Raw genomic sequence first — 15,530 nt, forward strand, 5'->3', positions numbered from 1 at the left:
TCAGTGTCAGCAGAAGATCACTGGTGATCCTGACGAGCTGATGTCAGTGGCGTTGGAGTGTATCTACAGCTGTGAACGAGACGACCAGCTCGCTCTCAGCTATGACATATTGGAGTGTCTGCCTCAGAGAGGATATGGGTTAGCATGCATCACTACACATACACAGCACGCACATTAGCGGCTGCCATCTTAGGCAGAACTTACATTGAATTTTTAAGACATTTAATGAAAATATATTTATTGAGAAGCTACTCTCGGATAAATTCACATGCCTTTCAGTTAGAGATATATTTTGACATGGTTTAGATGAGTACATTTTTGTCTCATTATCTATGACAAATTTTAAATCAAAAATGAAGTATAGTTTAAATAGCCTACTTTTTCATCATATAGCATACATTTTAGAATTAAACCATGACCAATATAATAGTAGCCTTAACAATGGCAGCTAGCTTGTAAAATTCTTAGTTGCTTTCTTTTGCTTTTTGACAAGGAAAACCTTGTAAAAATGTACAGCGTTTCGATAACACATAATATCATCTCGAATAATTGTAGTCATCGCACAACAGCTAGCTGTTTATTTAATACAGAAATATAGCTATTTAACTAGCTAACTATAGAGAAAATCGTAATTCTTTAAGATTCTTTATTCATATCGCGGCGGATGGGTGACAAATTAAAGGGAAAAACCGGGCTCTGTTGTGCTAAGTTTCTATTTTGAATACTCTGACTCTAGCCATCAAGTAAATCTACAGTGCCCTCCAGAATTATTGGCACCATTCAAAAAGTGAGCACCATGATGGTTTCAGATAAATGTTACAAACAATAATTCAAAATTTCCATGTAAAAAATAGGAGAAGCTATTTATCTTTGTTTTAACAAAATCATTCTTATTTTTACATAATAGTTTTTTCTTTCCAAAATATATGTGCCAAAATTATTGACCCCCCCCCCCCCCCCCCCCCCCCAAAAAAAAAGTAGTTGTTAAAATATTTATTGTAATAGATGTTTTTTTTTTTTTTTTCATTTGCTCACCATATGCTTGCACACAAAACATCACTTACTATGTGCTCATTTTACGAAGAGTGCCAGTAATTCTGGAGGGCGTTGTAGGATTTCTTAGATTAATGTAACTAACATTATAACCAATCATACTATGTGAATGCAGTTAGATTGGCTCGGGGCGTATGTGTGTGTGTGTGTGTGTGTGTGTGTGTGCGCGTGTGCGTGTGTGCGCGTGTGCGCATGCGTATGTGTGTAAACCTCAGTGTAGGCTGCCTCCTAATGAACTCAGGATTATCTCTGCATGCTTCTGTCTTCCTTCAAAGAGCAAAATCTCCAAGCCTAATTAGACCACCTTATTACACCCTTGATCTTTATTCTCACTGCCCTCTTCAATTTAACTGGAATTAAAAATGCATGATAATGCTAATCAGCATTCTCCTGCTATATGAACACTTATCTAAATGATTAGACATAGTAAAACACAATGATTCCTAAAGAGCAGCATTTAAAAAAAGAAGCAAATATCACAAAAAAGTTGATAAGCACCCATTTATTCAAGCATGTTCACCTAATTCTTAAATCTATATGCTTTTCTATGAGTTCGAAAAGCACATTTTGTCCATTTGGAGGTGCAGAGTGCTCCTTACAGGTTTCCTTCTCTAACTATTCTGATTTTATTCTTGGAATTTCCAGCTAAAGCAATAGTAAGACAAAACTAATATGTTATATCTTCATACATTTACATGTAAAAGGTACGCAAATAGTTGTATTTTAGTAATGCAATTGATTAAACACAGTACATTTTCAGTGGATAATCCTTGATGTTAAATTTTTCTCCAGAGATGAAGGCCCAACATGAGTCGCTTATTTGAGACAAATGTAAAAGCAACATACTCCATAATTCTGTTTTCTATAAGAGTTAAAAAATTGACCGATTTGTCCAGCACATTTGTATGTTGCATCAAAAGTTTTTTTGTGGTTTCTAAATAAAAAAGAAGTTCAAATGTGAACGACTTTGTATAGATGTTATAATGTAACATAGCTGTTGCATGGACATTGCACAACATTAAGTGTAGCTATAAATGGATAAAAAGTATCATTCTTTAATTTAAAAAAATGTAATCATTGGTAAATTTTTGTAGAGGAAGAGGAATTGCTGTTTATAGGAAAATAATCAACTTCTCTTGCTACACATCAGGCTGCATCACACCACCCCATATTTGAGTATTTTTCTATAACAGCATGAACTGTAGTGTTTTATTCCTTACATGAAAACTGACTATTGACACAAGGATACTATCAGGTTTTAATTAGTCAGTGTTGAATGGATAATATCTCTTTCTTGCTTTCTTCCAGGCCACAGACTGAAACCACTAAAATCCTGCACGACCAAGTGGACTCCCTGGAGAAACATCTCAGGTAATGGCTGAGTGAAGGACGGAGGGAAGGCCACAGTGGAAGTGAAAAATAGAGGCTCTGGAGATGGAGGGGAGAGAGAAAAGACAGAGGGTTTCTCTGGGATTTTCTTTGGCTTTTTCCTGTCCAATAGTTAGAAATGAGATTTGGCAGGATGCTGTGGGTGAGACTGTGACTGTATTTTTGTATCTGCCACAGTGTTTCCCTATTTAATTTGGAGGTGTCTTACATCAAAGTCCTCCACCGGATCACTTTTTCTTTTTAATGTGACTCTTAAGAGGCGTTTCGGGACTTCACATCACACCGCATATAATTATCATTGTGCTTGAAGGCTAAATTACATGTTGGGTGGTGATGAAAACCCATGCTGCAGGGTGTGTTTGTGTGTGCATGTGCGTGCTCTAGTCAGAGGTGGAGGTGAAGTGATGTAAACTGGCTAGGACAGCTCTCCTGACAGACACACTCTCTTAGCTCATTTTGAAACAAAAAAAAAAGGAAAGAAGATAGGTAACACAAGCCCACATTCATAAATCATTAAATCATAAATCATTATAACTGGGTGCATGTAAGTGTTTGTAAGTTGGTAATGATTTCTTGGAAGCATTTCTATAAACTCTAATAAAGTTCTGTAAGTAATTCCTTGATAAGTTGTTGCATGTTTTAAATTTAAATCCTTTTAAATTATAATCCCTCATAATGTGCTGCATGACCTTTATAACTAATAATGACATGGATAATTATAAATCAGCTGTAATATGTATTAACAATTATAAAAGCATTATAAACAATACAAATACTCTAATTCTAGAAGGACACATACAAACACATTGTTGCCCCTTAGTGATGGAGGAAGAACCCATAGGGACCATCAGCAATTGTTCCCAAGGCAATATACTTAATTTGAAGGCAAAACATCAAGCCGTTGTTGAGGTATTGCCTGACTGTCTGTCTTCATTAGCCCTCCCGAGCTGCAAATGAATTTAAAACATGATTGTTTACAACAGGCCTTGTTGCTAAACATATGTGTGTAAAAGTGTTGCTAAGAAATGGCCTCACTTCTTTTTGGTGAATTCACTGTCAAGTTTATTTGCATGTTATGGATGTACTGTCCTCTTTATCAAAATCTGAGAAATATCGTTTGTTCAGGTTGGTCTTACGATGCTGCGGTTCAACTTTCATGATGATTGAACAACATCTGTAGGAGAAGAAGGAGTTTAGATAAAACTTAAAATGGCCTCCTTCCAATTTGGCACTGTTGCTGAGAGATGCCCTCACTTGCTGTTTGGTGACTTCGCCATCAGTTTTGTTTGCTCATTATAGATAAACCATCCCACATATCAAAAATACAGCCTTGTTCAAGCTGGTCTCCTGATGCTGTAATCCAGAGTAAGTGGTGATTTGACAAAATTTGTGGAAGAAAAGGTGAAAAACCCTGTTTTTAAAAATACCCAAAATAGCAAGTCCAATATTGTAGAAATTAACATTATGGCGTACGATTGAACTCCATGTGACCAAAAGAATCAGAGGAAAGTGGAATTGTGTTTCTATGAAGTTGCTTTGCAGAGTTATTATTGCAAACATATGTCCACTGCTGGTGATGCTAGAATGCTTGAGTGGCGTTCACTAAAATTGCCGTGTAGGTAACTAAGAGTGTTGTTGTTGTTCCCCTTCCGGCTGCTCCCGTTAGGGGTCGCCATGGCGGATTATTGGTCTGCGTATTTTGATTTTTGGTACAGTCTTTATGCCGAATGCCCTTCCTGACTCAACCCTCCTCAATTTTATCCGGGCTTGGGATCGGCACTGAGGGCACACTGTTGCACGCAACCACAGTTGCTGGGGTTGGTTCCTTGGCCGGAAATCGAACCCGGGACGCATCGATGAGAGCACTGTGGCCTAACCACTAGTTCTCCAGGGATCCAGGTAGCTGAGACTGTAATATGTAATAAGAATAATAATAATGATAAGACAGGTATTAATAATACTAATTACAACAGGGTATCAATGCACTTTCAGTGCTTGGCCCCCTAAAAACATATAACTACAATAGGGTGCTTGTGCATCTTTAGTACTTGGTCCCTAATAATTTCTGGACATGAGTTCCTTAGAAAGTGTTGCCAAAAAAGAAAAAAAAGATGTTTCTCTTCTCTTCCTTTTTTGCCCTTTCTCTCACTCTATTGCCCAATCTCATTTTTTTCTGTCTATCTGTCTATTAACTGTAATTCATACAGTTTCCTTTCTGTCTTTTTTCCATCTCCGAGTCATTCTGTATCATAACTAGTGGGTAGATTGTGTGTCCCTGTAAATCAAATCGAACCCTCCCATGCCCCTTCACAGCTTTTGCAACACCATAAAGCAGTAAGCCTTTTTATTGCAAGTCAGGGACAGATGGAGAGAGTAAAAGGCAGAACCCAATCTGTATCAGTAAAGACGAGAGAGACAAGTGTCTGTGCTAATGTGTGTGTAAGCAGAAAACATCTGTGCACTAAGAAAGATCCCCATTTACTGTGCGCATCCCAGCCAAGTGCTGCGTTTGTTCGGCTGACTGCGCTGACTGATGAGACTCTGATTTATGTCGACTCATTTTGTGCATCACAGTTTCCCAAATTACACAGTTAAGCTTTCCTCGCTGGATGTGTGTGGAGTATACGGTCATTTAACGGTGGATGGAAAGACTAATGAAGGGATTGCGAGAGGATGGATGGATAAATGGATGCATTGATGAATTGATTAGCAGATGAATGGGTTGATTTGATGGATTGGATTGATTAACTTGATTGATATGTTAAGGAATTAATTAATTGTTAAATGAATTGACCGTTTGGTTGAATTGATGAATTTGATTGAAAGCTTAGGTAACAGATTAGTGGTTGAGTAAATGAGTGGCTATATAGATGGATTAGACTGGTAGTTTAGATTGAGGATTTATAATATGGATAATGGATTTATGAATTAGTGAAATGGTCGGATTGCATGTGTTGCTTGGATGAGAGGACTGTTTATTAAAGGGATGGATAGATGACTTAACTGGATGGATTGATCGATTGACTGACTGAATGGACAGACTGAAGAATTGACCGTGAATTGACTGGAGGATTGACTGGAGGATAGACAGTGGATTGACCCGGTGGATTGATAGATGAATGGAAGAAAAACATTAAAGGATTGATGTATGGAGTGATTGGACTGAAAAACAAATTGGCAAAATTGAATGTTTTTTCTATATTAATGGTTGGATAAACGAATAGATATATGATAGATGGATGGATTGATTGAAATTGTTTTAAATGAAAGAATAGTCTGATTGATTTATTGGCTTGTTGGTTGTGTGGTATTTATGTATGGATGTATGAATTGCAGATGTAGTTTATCTATCTCTCTGTGTGTGTGTGTGTGTGTGTGTGTTGCAGTGTTGCTGAGGTACTGGAGAAGCATGGCCTACAGAAACCAATTTCGTTCATTAGAAACAGTCAGAGCAGCAGGGAGGAGGCTCACCAGCTGATGGTCAAACTCACCCGCCATACCGGACGCAAGTAAGTCATGCTTTACTTACATACACACACATACACACACACACACAGGACGAATGACAGACACAAATAGGACCCACCCTACACACACTCAACATACCATTTGATAGCCATTCAAATGATACAAAATTCAACCACAACCCACCCTACACATCATTTACTCTTCCCCCATCACAAAAAAAAAAAAAACAGGGTCATGCAATTATCTTTGTGGCTCTTTGTGACTAATTACACACCACCGTAAATGCACCCACCACACACATGTACAGGGTACGTACACAAATATTTATCTTTGACATGGAACCCAAGTAGAATGTTAAATGTAATGCCCAGTAGTTGATGTGGTAGTGACCCCAAAGCTGAATTCATTTTGATTGTTTGTTTGGTTAAATGACAACCACTGGCCTCATTGTAACCAATTAAAATTATACATTAAAAAAAAAAAACAGAATTTTAAAAGAGGATTCAAAGTTGGGAGTGTTTGTAAACTATTGTACAAGACTGAATTGCTGAATTGTCGAATCCAATTGGCCAGAAAGTAACAGCAGCTCTGACAGTAGTTCCAGGTTTATATTAATGCACTCCTTCTAATACGTTATTGTTTCTATAGTAGCAGCTAATTCACTGGCTTATATGGCAAACACACCATACAATCTAAGTCTAATAATACAGGGATTAAAATCATATATAACGAAGAAAAGTGAATTGTTAATATGATGAAGCTTTCTTTATGGTGAGTTTTTTGGAAGGAGTCTCCAGTGTCAGTCAGAGGTAAGCTCTTATTGTACGTGTTCTGCCATGAGACAGTCTTCTGGAAAGAGGACTTTGCTTTTTTTTTTTTTTCTCTGTAACATGACTAGCTGCCTTTTCTCTGTCGTTTTCACCACAAGAGAAAGTGAATTAACATTTACAGCTGCTGTAAAGTAAATGATAACAGGAACTTACTTGTGACAACATTAGATGTAACTATAAACTGATACTATGTATTAGGTTATATGTATATATTTACTGTGTATTATGTAAATATGTACTAAATTACTATGTCATTCTATTTAAGTTAAAAATGCAATTCTTGGCAAATTGCTGTGGTATAATAGGAATAAAACACTTCACGACGTGCTATTATTGGAAAATAATCAACTTCACGATGAAAACAGTATCTTAGCTTAGCTAGTCTTTTATCACTGATTATTTTCGTATAATAGAACACCCCTGAGTGTTTATACATTACTTATGTATAAAGTTGTGTGAGTTAAGTTACATTGCTGTTATAACAACAACAATTATTATTATTATTATTAGTAGTAGTAGTAGTTGTAGTAGTAGTTGTATTGTGTTACTCAAACTAGGCATTAACTAGTTGTGCTCTTTTTCTGTTTTTAGAAATCCTCCGGTCAGTGAGAGTGTGTGGAGAGATCTACTGCAGGATCTACTGGACATGCAGCAGAACGTCTACACCTGCCTGCAGCCTGCCACCTGCCACCAGGTATTACACACACATTACACACTTGTTACACATTTAATTAAACCTGTGTTGTTGCCTTGCTGTCCTTATTGGGTTTTGTTTGATGGAGGCTTGTGGGATGTAACAATATTGTTGTTTGTATGATATCCTGAGATGTTTATTGTTGATTATTTTATATTACTAGACCTGCCAATCATTATACAATTTGCATAGGAGTTCCAAAAGAACATTGGGTGTATAGTAGTATGAGCTATCACTCAAAAATACACCAAAAGAGCAGTATTTTCTCCCCAGTAAAATGGCAGATGAGCAAATTAATGTATGAATCTGGAATGATCTGCGCAGTTTTGAACTCTGATATTAAGATACTTCCTTGAAAGTAGGCTTAGATTATGTGCAGTGTTCAATATACAAATCCCTCTGAATTAGCTGTTACTATAGAAACTATATACTGTATAAATGCTGTATACATCTGTGATTTGAATTACAGCCAGCATTCCTGTCCACATCAACACCTTCAGACCAGTCAGAGCTGAGAATTCAACAGCGCTGTGGTGTAATAGCCAATAACCAACCTGTTGTACTGATACGTTTTGTGTCTGGAGTAAAATCTTGGATCTTTGTCACCGCAGTCAAATCTCATTTAGAGAGAAGATGGGGCTGCTTTGATTGACAGCACTCTTCTTGTTGGAGCATGTCTCACGTAGCAGAATTTCTAATGAATTTGTCCAAACTCGAGTAACCAAACACAATCCGCCCTCCTTCCCCTCGTGAGTTCTGTATTAGATTCAGCTCATTGGCTCGCAGACAGAGTGGGAGTTGATATTTCATTTGCAGCGTAATTGGAGTTAACCGCATTATGGTGTTAGGGATAACGCGTGCTGCAGATATTGCCTCCCGTAATGGAGACTAATGAAGGCGCTCATGATATTTTTTTTTTCTGCGTTACGTGGGCCGAAATGAAACACCAAAGCATGCGGGTAATAAAATATTCTGTGTCTGTGTGTGTCTCCCATTTTCTTTCCATCTTCTCTGTGTCACTCTCTGGCTGGATGGTTCATATTTTTTAGGATAGTCCAGTCAAGTGAGAAAGAGAGGAAGGCAATATGGGGAGAGAAAATGAGTAGAATATATAGAGAATACAGATTTAAACAGTTCTATACTTCACCTTCAGTTCGGGTAGGGAATGAGGAGAAGGGAGGCAGGCTTGACACAACTCAAAAAGTGCTTTATTCTTGAACTTTTATTTTTGCTTTCAGTGGTTTTAATTCACACACACACACACACACACACATATGTACACACACGGCTCTGTGCAACTTGGCTCTCCCGTGGCGCTCGTCTCTCCCCTCTTTATCCTCTCCACAGCTCACTGCACCACAGAACCCTCATTAGTAAAATTCCTCTCATGCGTGCAACCCTTATCACTCACCTTCTCCGGCTCCGGCCTCCATTCCCAAACCGGCGCTCGACCACGCTTCCGCTTCCACATACCCCCACCGCCTAACACAGGCTGCTGCTCGGCTCAGCCTGCCGCTGACTCCAGGGCTCTCCTCCCCCTCCACCACATGGGACAATACGGCCTCCAACCCCCTGCCCGACGTGTCCATCTGTAAAACAAAAGGGTGAGAGAATTTAGGAGAATGTAGAAGTGGTCCACCAGAAAGTGCAGCTTTTACCTGAGTGAAAGCCTGCTGACACGATTCTGTCCACTGGTCCGGATCTGGTGCGCACTTTTCAGTAAGGTCAGTCAGCGGGCTGGTGACACCCGAATAACTAGGCACAAACCTCTGACAGCAGCCAGCCAGCCCCAGAAACTGTCTCACTTCCTTTCGCTAATGTCTTAAACCCCAGCCAATTGGTTCCCAGGATCAGTGGGACTAACCGCCACCTCCACTTTGTTTTTTTGTCCCCGGAATTTGATGCTGACAGGCACCAATGGATATTTGTGAACATCCCCGTGCACGCACCTCACCTTTGAACCAGGCATTGATGAATTGAGGTCTGGTTACAGCCTGGATCCACCAAGGTGTACCCTCTTGGATACTCACCGGTATGCAGTACGTCCTAGCTCGATCAGGGGCGGGCTGTGGTGCGTCGGGGATGCGGACCAATGCCCCCACCATCATTACGTGGTGTTGGTCCTGGAAATGCCCAGGTTCCCTCCAACGCCAGCAGACTGGCCCAGGCACCAGGGAAAGAGTGGGGGTGAAGGGAAAGAGAAGAGGTACGAGAGTGAGAGAGAGAGAGAGAGAGAGAGAAAAGGAGGAGGGAGGGGCTTGCCTTACCCTGGATATGCCACTAAGTGGTCCTCAGCCAGCTTGACCGCCTCATCCAGTGACGTCGGTTGGTGGCACTGGACCCTTTCCGCTGCCCCCTCTGGTAGTCGGGCGACAAACTGCTCCAGTACCACAATGTGCACGACTCCTTCAGCGCCGCGCTCCTCTGCCAGCAGCCACCTACAGGCAGAGTCCCAGAGCTGTTGGGAGAAGGCAGTGAGCGGAAGTGCTGACGATGCTGCTCGGGGTTGTAGCCGATCCATTGCAAAATCGCCCGCCGCAGGTCTGGGTACTCCACCTGGTTCACCACAGGAAGCTGCTGGGCCGCGAGCTGGGCTTCCCTGGAGAGGAGCGGCAGCACGTGGACCACTCACTAGGCCTCGGGCAGCCCCACACTGTGGCTGCGCACTCGAACAGCTCCAGGAAGGCTTCCGGTTCGTCCTGTGGCCCCATCTTGGCCAGTGTGATGTGGAGGCTATGACAGGCTCCGAAGCACCTGCTGGTCCTCCGCTTAGGGCTTGGAGCACGGCCTGGAAACGCTGCTCCTGCTCCGTTCGCAGTTTAAGGAGGGCCTGGTGTTTGGTTTGGTGGATGGTGGCGAGGGACTTGACAATCTCAGCTAAAGGCGAGGACTCCATAACGGTGAATCCAACTCCCTCTCCCGGGTTTCGGCACCACTGTAACATTTCTCAGTTTGAGTGGAGAATGAGGAGACAGGAGGCAGGTTTTTTTTTTTTTTGACAAATTTGGGACTTATTAATATTTATGTACAGGTGGGTCCATCGAAAATCTGGGAACTTCTTTAGAATTTTGAAAAAACTAAGTCAAATAAAGAGACTATTTAATATTCAAGACTATCCACTATTTCTAGGTCACTGTTTATAGTAATATCTTCAGCTTTGTCATACTGACTGTTAACTCCTTTGTACCGAAGGTCAAATTTTCCTCAAATATTATCTCTTTCTGTGACTCGTGTGTTTCTGGATGGATTTTTAACACGGATCATCAGGTTTTATGCAAATCTGTTGAGTCCACGTGAGCTCGAGTGCACGCTGTCTTTACGTACTGAATCCTAAGACATTCATGTAAAGATTCAAGTTGTTGCTGAATAAAATAAATTGTATTAAATTAGAAAAGAATTGAAAAAAGAAGCATTTACATTCAGACCTCATATTCCCAGATTATATTAGGATTTTAGTTTTAGACTTCTATTACTGTATTTTAGCTCCATTAGCTTCACATCATGGCTGATAGACTACGTTTTGGAATAAGACAGAAATCGTGTAAATGCGCTGCTTCCATTTATTCATATCATCTGAACTCTAAATCGTGCAGGTGGTAGACAGTAGATGGCACAGTGACATAAAGAACATACACTGTACCTGTGATACCTAAACACCTCAGAGCTTTCCTCTCTCTCTCTCTCTCTCTCTCTCTCTCTCTCTTTTCTCACTTTCTACCTGTGGCAGATGTTCTCCGTCATGTTCATTTGTTCAGTAGTGTAGAGTGTGTTGTACCACTGTGTGAGTGTGTGTGTGTGTGTGTGTGTGTGTGTGTGGGTGGGTGGGTGGGTGTGAGAGAGAGAGAGAGTGAGTGAGTGAGTGTGCGAGTGTGTGTGTGTGTGTGTGTGTGAGAGAGAGAGAGAGAGAGTGTGTGTGCGTGCGTGTGTGCGTGCGTGTGTGCGTGTGTGCGTGCGTGTGTGCGTGCGTGTGTGTGTGTGAGAGAGAGAGACCCTAGCTTCCATATGGCTCCTGTAAGCAGCGTGAGGCAGTTGAGTGATTAATTACTGCTCCTTTAGTTGCTATGATTTTTTTTTTTTCGTAATTTATTTGTATTTTTTCAACACTTTTTATTTCTCCCCCTTACTTTCATTTTTCCTAATTAATTTATTTTTTGCCACAATTTCATTTCTGTCAGTTTTTTTTTCAGTTTTTATAGAAACTTTTTTTTTCCATTTTTTACCAACACTTTTTATTTCCCCATCATTCATTTTTTACTGTCACTTTTTCATAATTCATTTCTATGTTTCTCCCCTCTCTCTAACCTCTCTCTCTCTCTAACCTCTCTCTCTCCCTCTCTCTCTCTCCCTCTCTCTCTCGCTCTCTCTCTCTGCAGGTGTTTGTGGAGAGTTTGTTGTGTTCAGGTCGGGAGGAGAACGTGCTCCTGGCTGGTCAGCTGATGCAGCGCAGCTCTTCAGGCCCGGTTCCCCCAGTTGGCCCTGCGTTCCGTGTTAAAGCAGCCCGTGTGCCCTACGCCCGGAGCGTGGACCTAGCACTGGCCTCCGCCCGCGAGTATTTCAACTCCTCCGCAACTCTCAGCGACCCCTGCATCAGCCTGGCACGGTAGGACCACGACCTCTGACCTCTTCCAGAAGAAATTCTGATCTCATCCTCATGGTTGAAGTAACATATGCGAGGAATAAAACATCACTGTGCATGCAGTGAAGGAAAATACCAACAGCTACATATTATTCCACTTATACCACAGCAGTTTGCCTCCACTAATGATTTATTTAATATTATAATTTATTAAATATTTGTTATAATACATTTTTATTTATTATAATCTTCCATTCAATACTTAAGTTACAGCAATAGACACAATATACAAATTGCATACTTTAATAGGAACACCTGTAGAATTGATCCAGTTATCCAATCAGCCAATCAGGTGACAGCAGGACAATGCATAAATTCCTGCAGATACAGATCAAGAGCTGCAGTTAATTTTCACAACAAACATCAGAATGAGGAAAAAGTGTGATCACTGTGACTTTAACTGTGGCATGGTTGTTGGTGCCGGATAGGCTGGTTTGAGTATTTCAGAAACTGCTGATCTGCAAATAATCACTCTTTACAACCGTGGGGAGCAGAAAAGCATCTTAGCCTGCACAAAACATTGAACCTTGAGGTGGATGAGCTACAACAGCAGAAGACCACATCAGCTTCCACTCCTGTCAGCCAAGAACAGGAATCTGAGCCTATCATGGGCACAGACTCACCCAAAATGGATAGTTGCTGCATAAATGAGGAAGTGTTCCTATTAAAGTGGACAGTGAGTGTATTTACAGCATATAAAAATAATTTCTAAAAAACATATGCACTCTTAGAAAAAAGGTTCTCCATGTCTCATTTGTATAGTTAAGAGTGATTCAGAAACTCCCTGACAACTCCCTGGCTCGAAGACGAGTCGTCTTTTTGGCATTTGAAGGTTGTTCAATTTATAAAACATCATTTAAATAATAAATATTTAATTCATATTTAATTTTTTTTTACCTGTTAAGGTGAAATGACAGTTTAACAGTCTGCAATGCAACTGTAACTTCACCTGGTGAGGGGAAAAAAACCAGATTACATTTTTTTTTTTTGCTTTTACCCCTATTTATTATTTAATTATTACAACTACACAAGAATGATCTAGATTTACGCATTAATGAAATAAGAATTAAATAATAAGCATACATATGCTAGTAAAGGTGCCGAGGTTTAGCTGTAGCATTTACAATCAAAAAGGGCGCTTTTGCTGTTTTTCAGAACAAACGTGACAAAAAATTCATATATATAAAATTGCCAATTAATCCAGTGGGATTTTTGTGGTAAATTTGGTTTTCTCTCGGTCTGCTGGGCTTGTTGGCAGTTCTGCGTTAGGCACAATATTTATTCTCACCAAGAAACGTACTGAAACACCACACACTGATCCGCTGTTGGATCATTAAGTAATGAAAGCTATTAACACCTTCACACCTTGTGTTCAGATTGTACATATGAATGAAAAATATGGTCTAATAGCTATTTACAAACAAATGAATGAACTGATAAATACGTTCTTATTTGCACAGCATTCTTTTTTTCATTTCTCTCTCTCTCTCTCACACACACACACATACACACGCACAGACAGGTGTGCGCTAATGCTTTTTCAGTCTTTTTTCCTCTCTGTCTTAGTGCCCAAGTGTGTTCAAGCCTCTGTAACCTCCCACTCTGAGGTCTCTCTCTTTTTTTTTTTTTTAATTTTTAAATTTCACACTGTAGCCAAGTGTGGGGCTATACATCTTTAGTCTCGCTCTTCATTTCTCTCTTTCCTTTTGCACAACTGTGATCTCTTTTTTTCTTTCTATCTCTTTCTATCTCTTGCTCTCTGCTGAATTGCACCTTGATCTTTAGCCTCTCTCTATCTGGCTGTAGGTTAATATCACTGTCATTCTCTCTCTCTCTCTCTCTCTCTCTCTCTCTCTCTCTCTCTCTCCCTTTCTGTCACCCCCCCCCCCCCCCCCCATTTCTGTCGTTTTTGCTCAAGGTTTGGTGTGACAGTCTTTGTTCCTGGAGCAATGCTCTTGCACTCAGATGTAAAGTAGGGCAGTAATTAGGCCATCATCCACTGATGACCAAACCGAGAGCTATTCTCTTTCTCTCTCTCTCTCTCTCTCTCTCTCTCTCACCCTCACACACACACACAGGTCAGCTAATTCATGTTACACTTAAAACCCTAACCTTAACTGTAGTAACCTCTCTCTCTCTCTCTATATATATATGTATGTATATAAATGGTGTACAGATGCATGGAGACACACACATGCGCGCACACACACACACACACACACACACACACACACACACACACACACACACACACACTGTTCTGAAGGACAGCATAAGTATAGACCAGAAGCTTTAATGGACAAATTGAGAGGAAACAAATTTGCAGGTTAATGTCAAAATAATTAGACCTGCCAATCTGTGAATAGAGAGACTGCAAGAAATGGAGGGATTGAAAGCGTGATAAGATATAAACAATGAGTACGTGACTCGAGAGGCACTCAAGGGCAGAATTTCTTGCCTTCCTTATTCAAATGGATTCTTTTTTAAGGAACATGTTGGTGCTTTGGAGTGTGTGTTGAGTTTGGATGATCGCAAAATGCTTTTAAAAAAATATTTGGGGCAAGTTCTTCCTGTAAGCTGTTCTCTGAATTTCTGCTTTATTGTTTGGAGCAAAACCAAAAATAGAACCAGGAATATTAGAATCAGTCAGCTACTTTAATAGGAACACCTGTACATTAATGCTCATTAATGCAGTCATCCAATCAGCCAATCATGTGCAGCAGCACTATGCATAAAATCCTGCAGATACAGGTCAAGAGCTTCAGTTCATTTCCACATCAAACATCAGAATGGGGGGAATAACGATATGATAATGCGTTGATCTCAGTAACTTGGTCAAGGCGTGGTTATTCGGATGGGTTGGTTTGAATATTTCAGAAACTGATGAGAAAAAACAGAAAACATCCACAAAGCAGGCAGAAATGTTGTGTTCATGAGAGAAGTCAGAGGAGAATACACAGACTGGTAACTCAAATAATCACTCTTTACAACTGTGGTGAACAGAAAAGGGACAGAAAAGAGACTACAGTGGGCACAGAGTCACTGACACTGAACAGTTGACGATTGGAAAAAGATCACTTGCTTATACAATAGGGGGTTAACAATACACTCCGGTTACGATTCAATTCACGATTCTGGCTTCATGATTCAATTCAATTTGATTCTCAGAATATTTTTAACAAAATTTTAATGAAGAAAAATTTAAAACATAAATGAGCTCCGTAGCAGCTCCAGAGGCATCATTTTAACAAGAAAAGGAGCTCCAAAGTCGGCTAAACTGCCCGTCCACTGCAATCTTTTTCTCAGACATTGTAGATTGTAGCATTTAAGAAATTTCCAATAAATGAGCCTCATTACAGAAACCCTGCATGGTGTCATTTATTCAGAACAGAATCATTATGTTAACCAGGCATGAGTAAATATTTTGATCTGTCATAAACTATTTTCAGCTACATTCAAA

At 40.2% G+C, this 15,530-nt stretch overlaps 1 protein-coding gene across 2 annotated transcripts in view; it reads left to right on the top strand.

Moving 5' to 3' along the window:
* Nucleotides 1-15,530, top strand: part of nbas (NBAS subunit of NRZ tethering complex) — a 189,463-nt gene that overhangs the window by 63,681 nt on the left and 110,252 nt on the right. For both annotated transcript variants that reach the window (XM_026918524.3, XM_026918525.3), the window contains exons 26-30: nucleotides 5-138; nucleotides 2,362-2,424; nucleotides 5,829-5,951; nucleotides 7,332-7,434; nucleotides 11,808-12,034. In XM_026918524.3, the coding sequence (XP_026774325.3) occupies nucleotides 5-138; nucleotides 2,362-2,424; nucleotides 5,829-5,951; nucleotides 7,332-7,434; nucleotides 11,808-12,034 (650 nt within the window). The remainder of the gene's footprint in view (nucleotides 1-4; nucleotides 139-2,361; nucleotides 2,425-5,828; nucleotides 5,952-7,331; nucleotides 7,435-11,807; nucleotides 12,035-15,530) is intronic.

This window comes from Pangasianodon hypophthalmus, chromosome 30, assembly GCF_027358585.1.
Source record: "Pangasianodon hypophthalmus isolate fPanHyp1 chromosome 30, fPanHyp1.pri, whole genome shotgun sequence".
In the NCBI taxonomy this organism is placed as follows: domain Eukaryota; kingdom Metazoa; phylum Chordata; class Actinopteri; order Siluriformes; family Pangasiidae; genus Pangasianodon; species Pangasianodon hypophthalmus.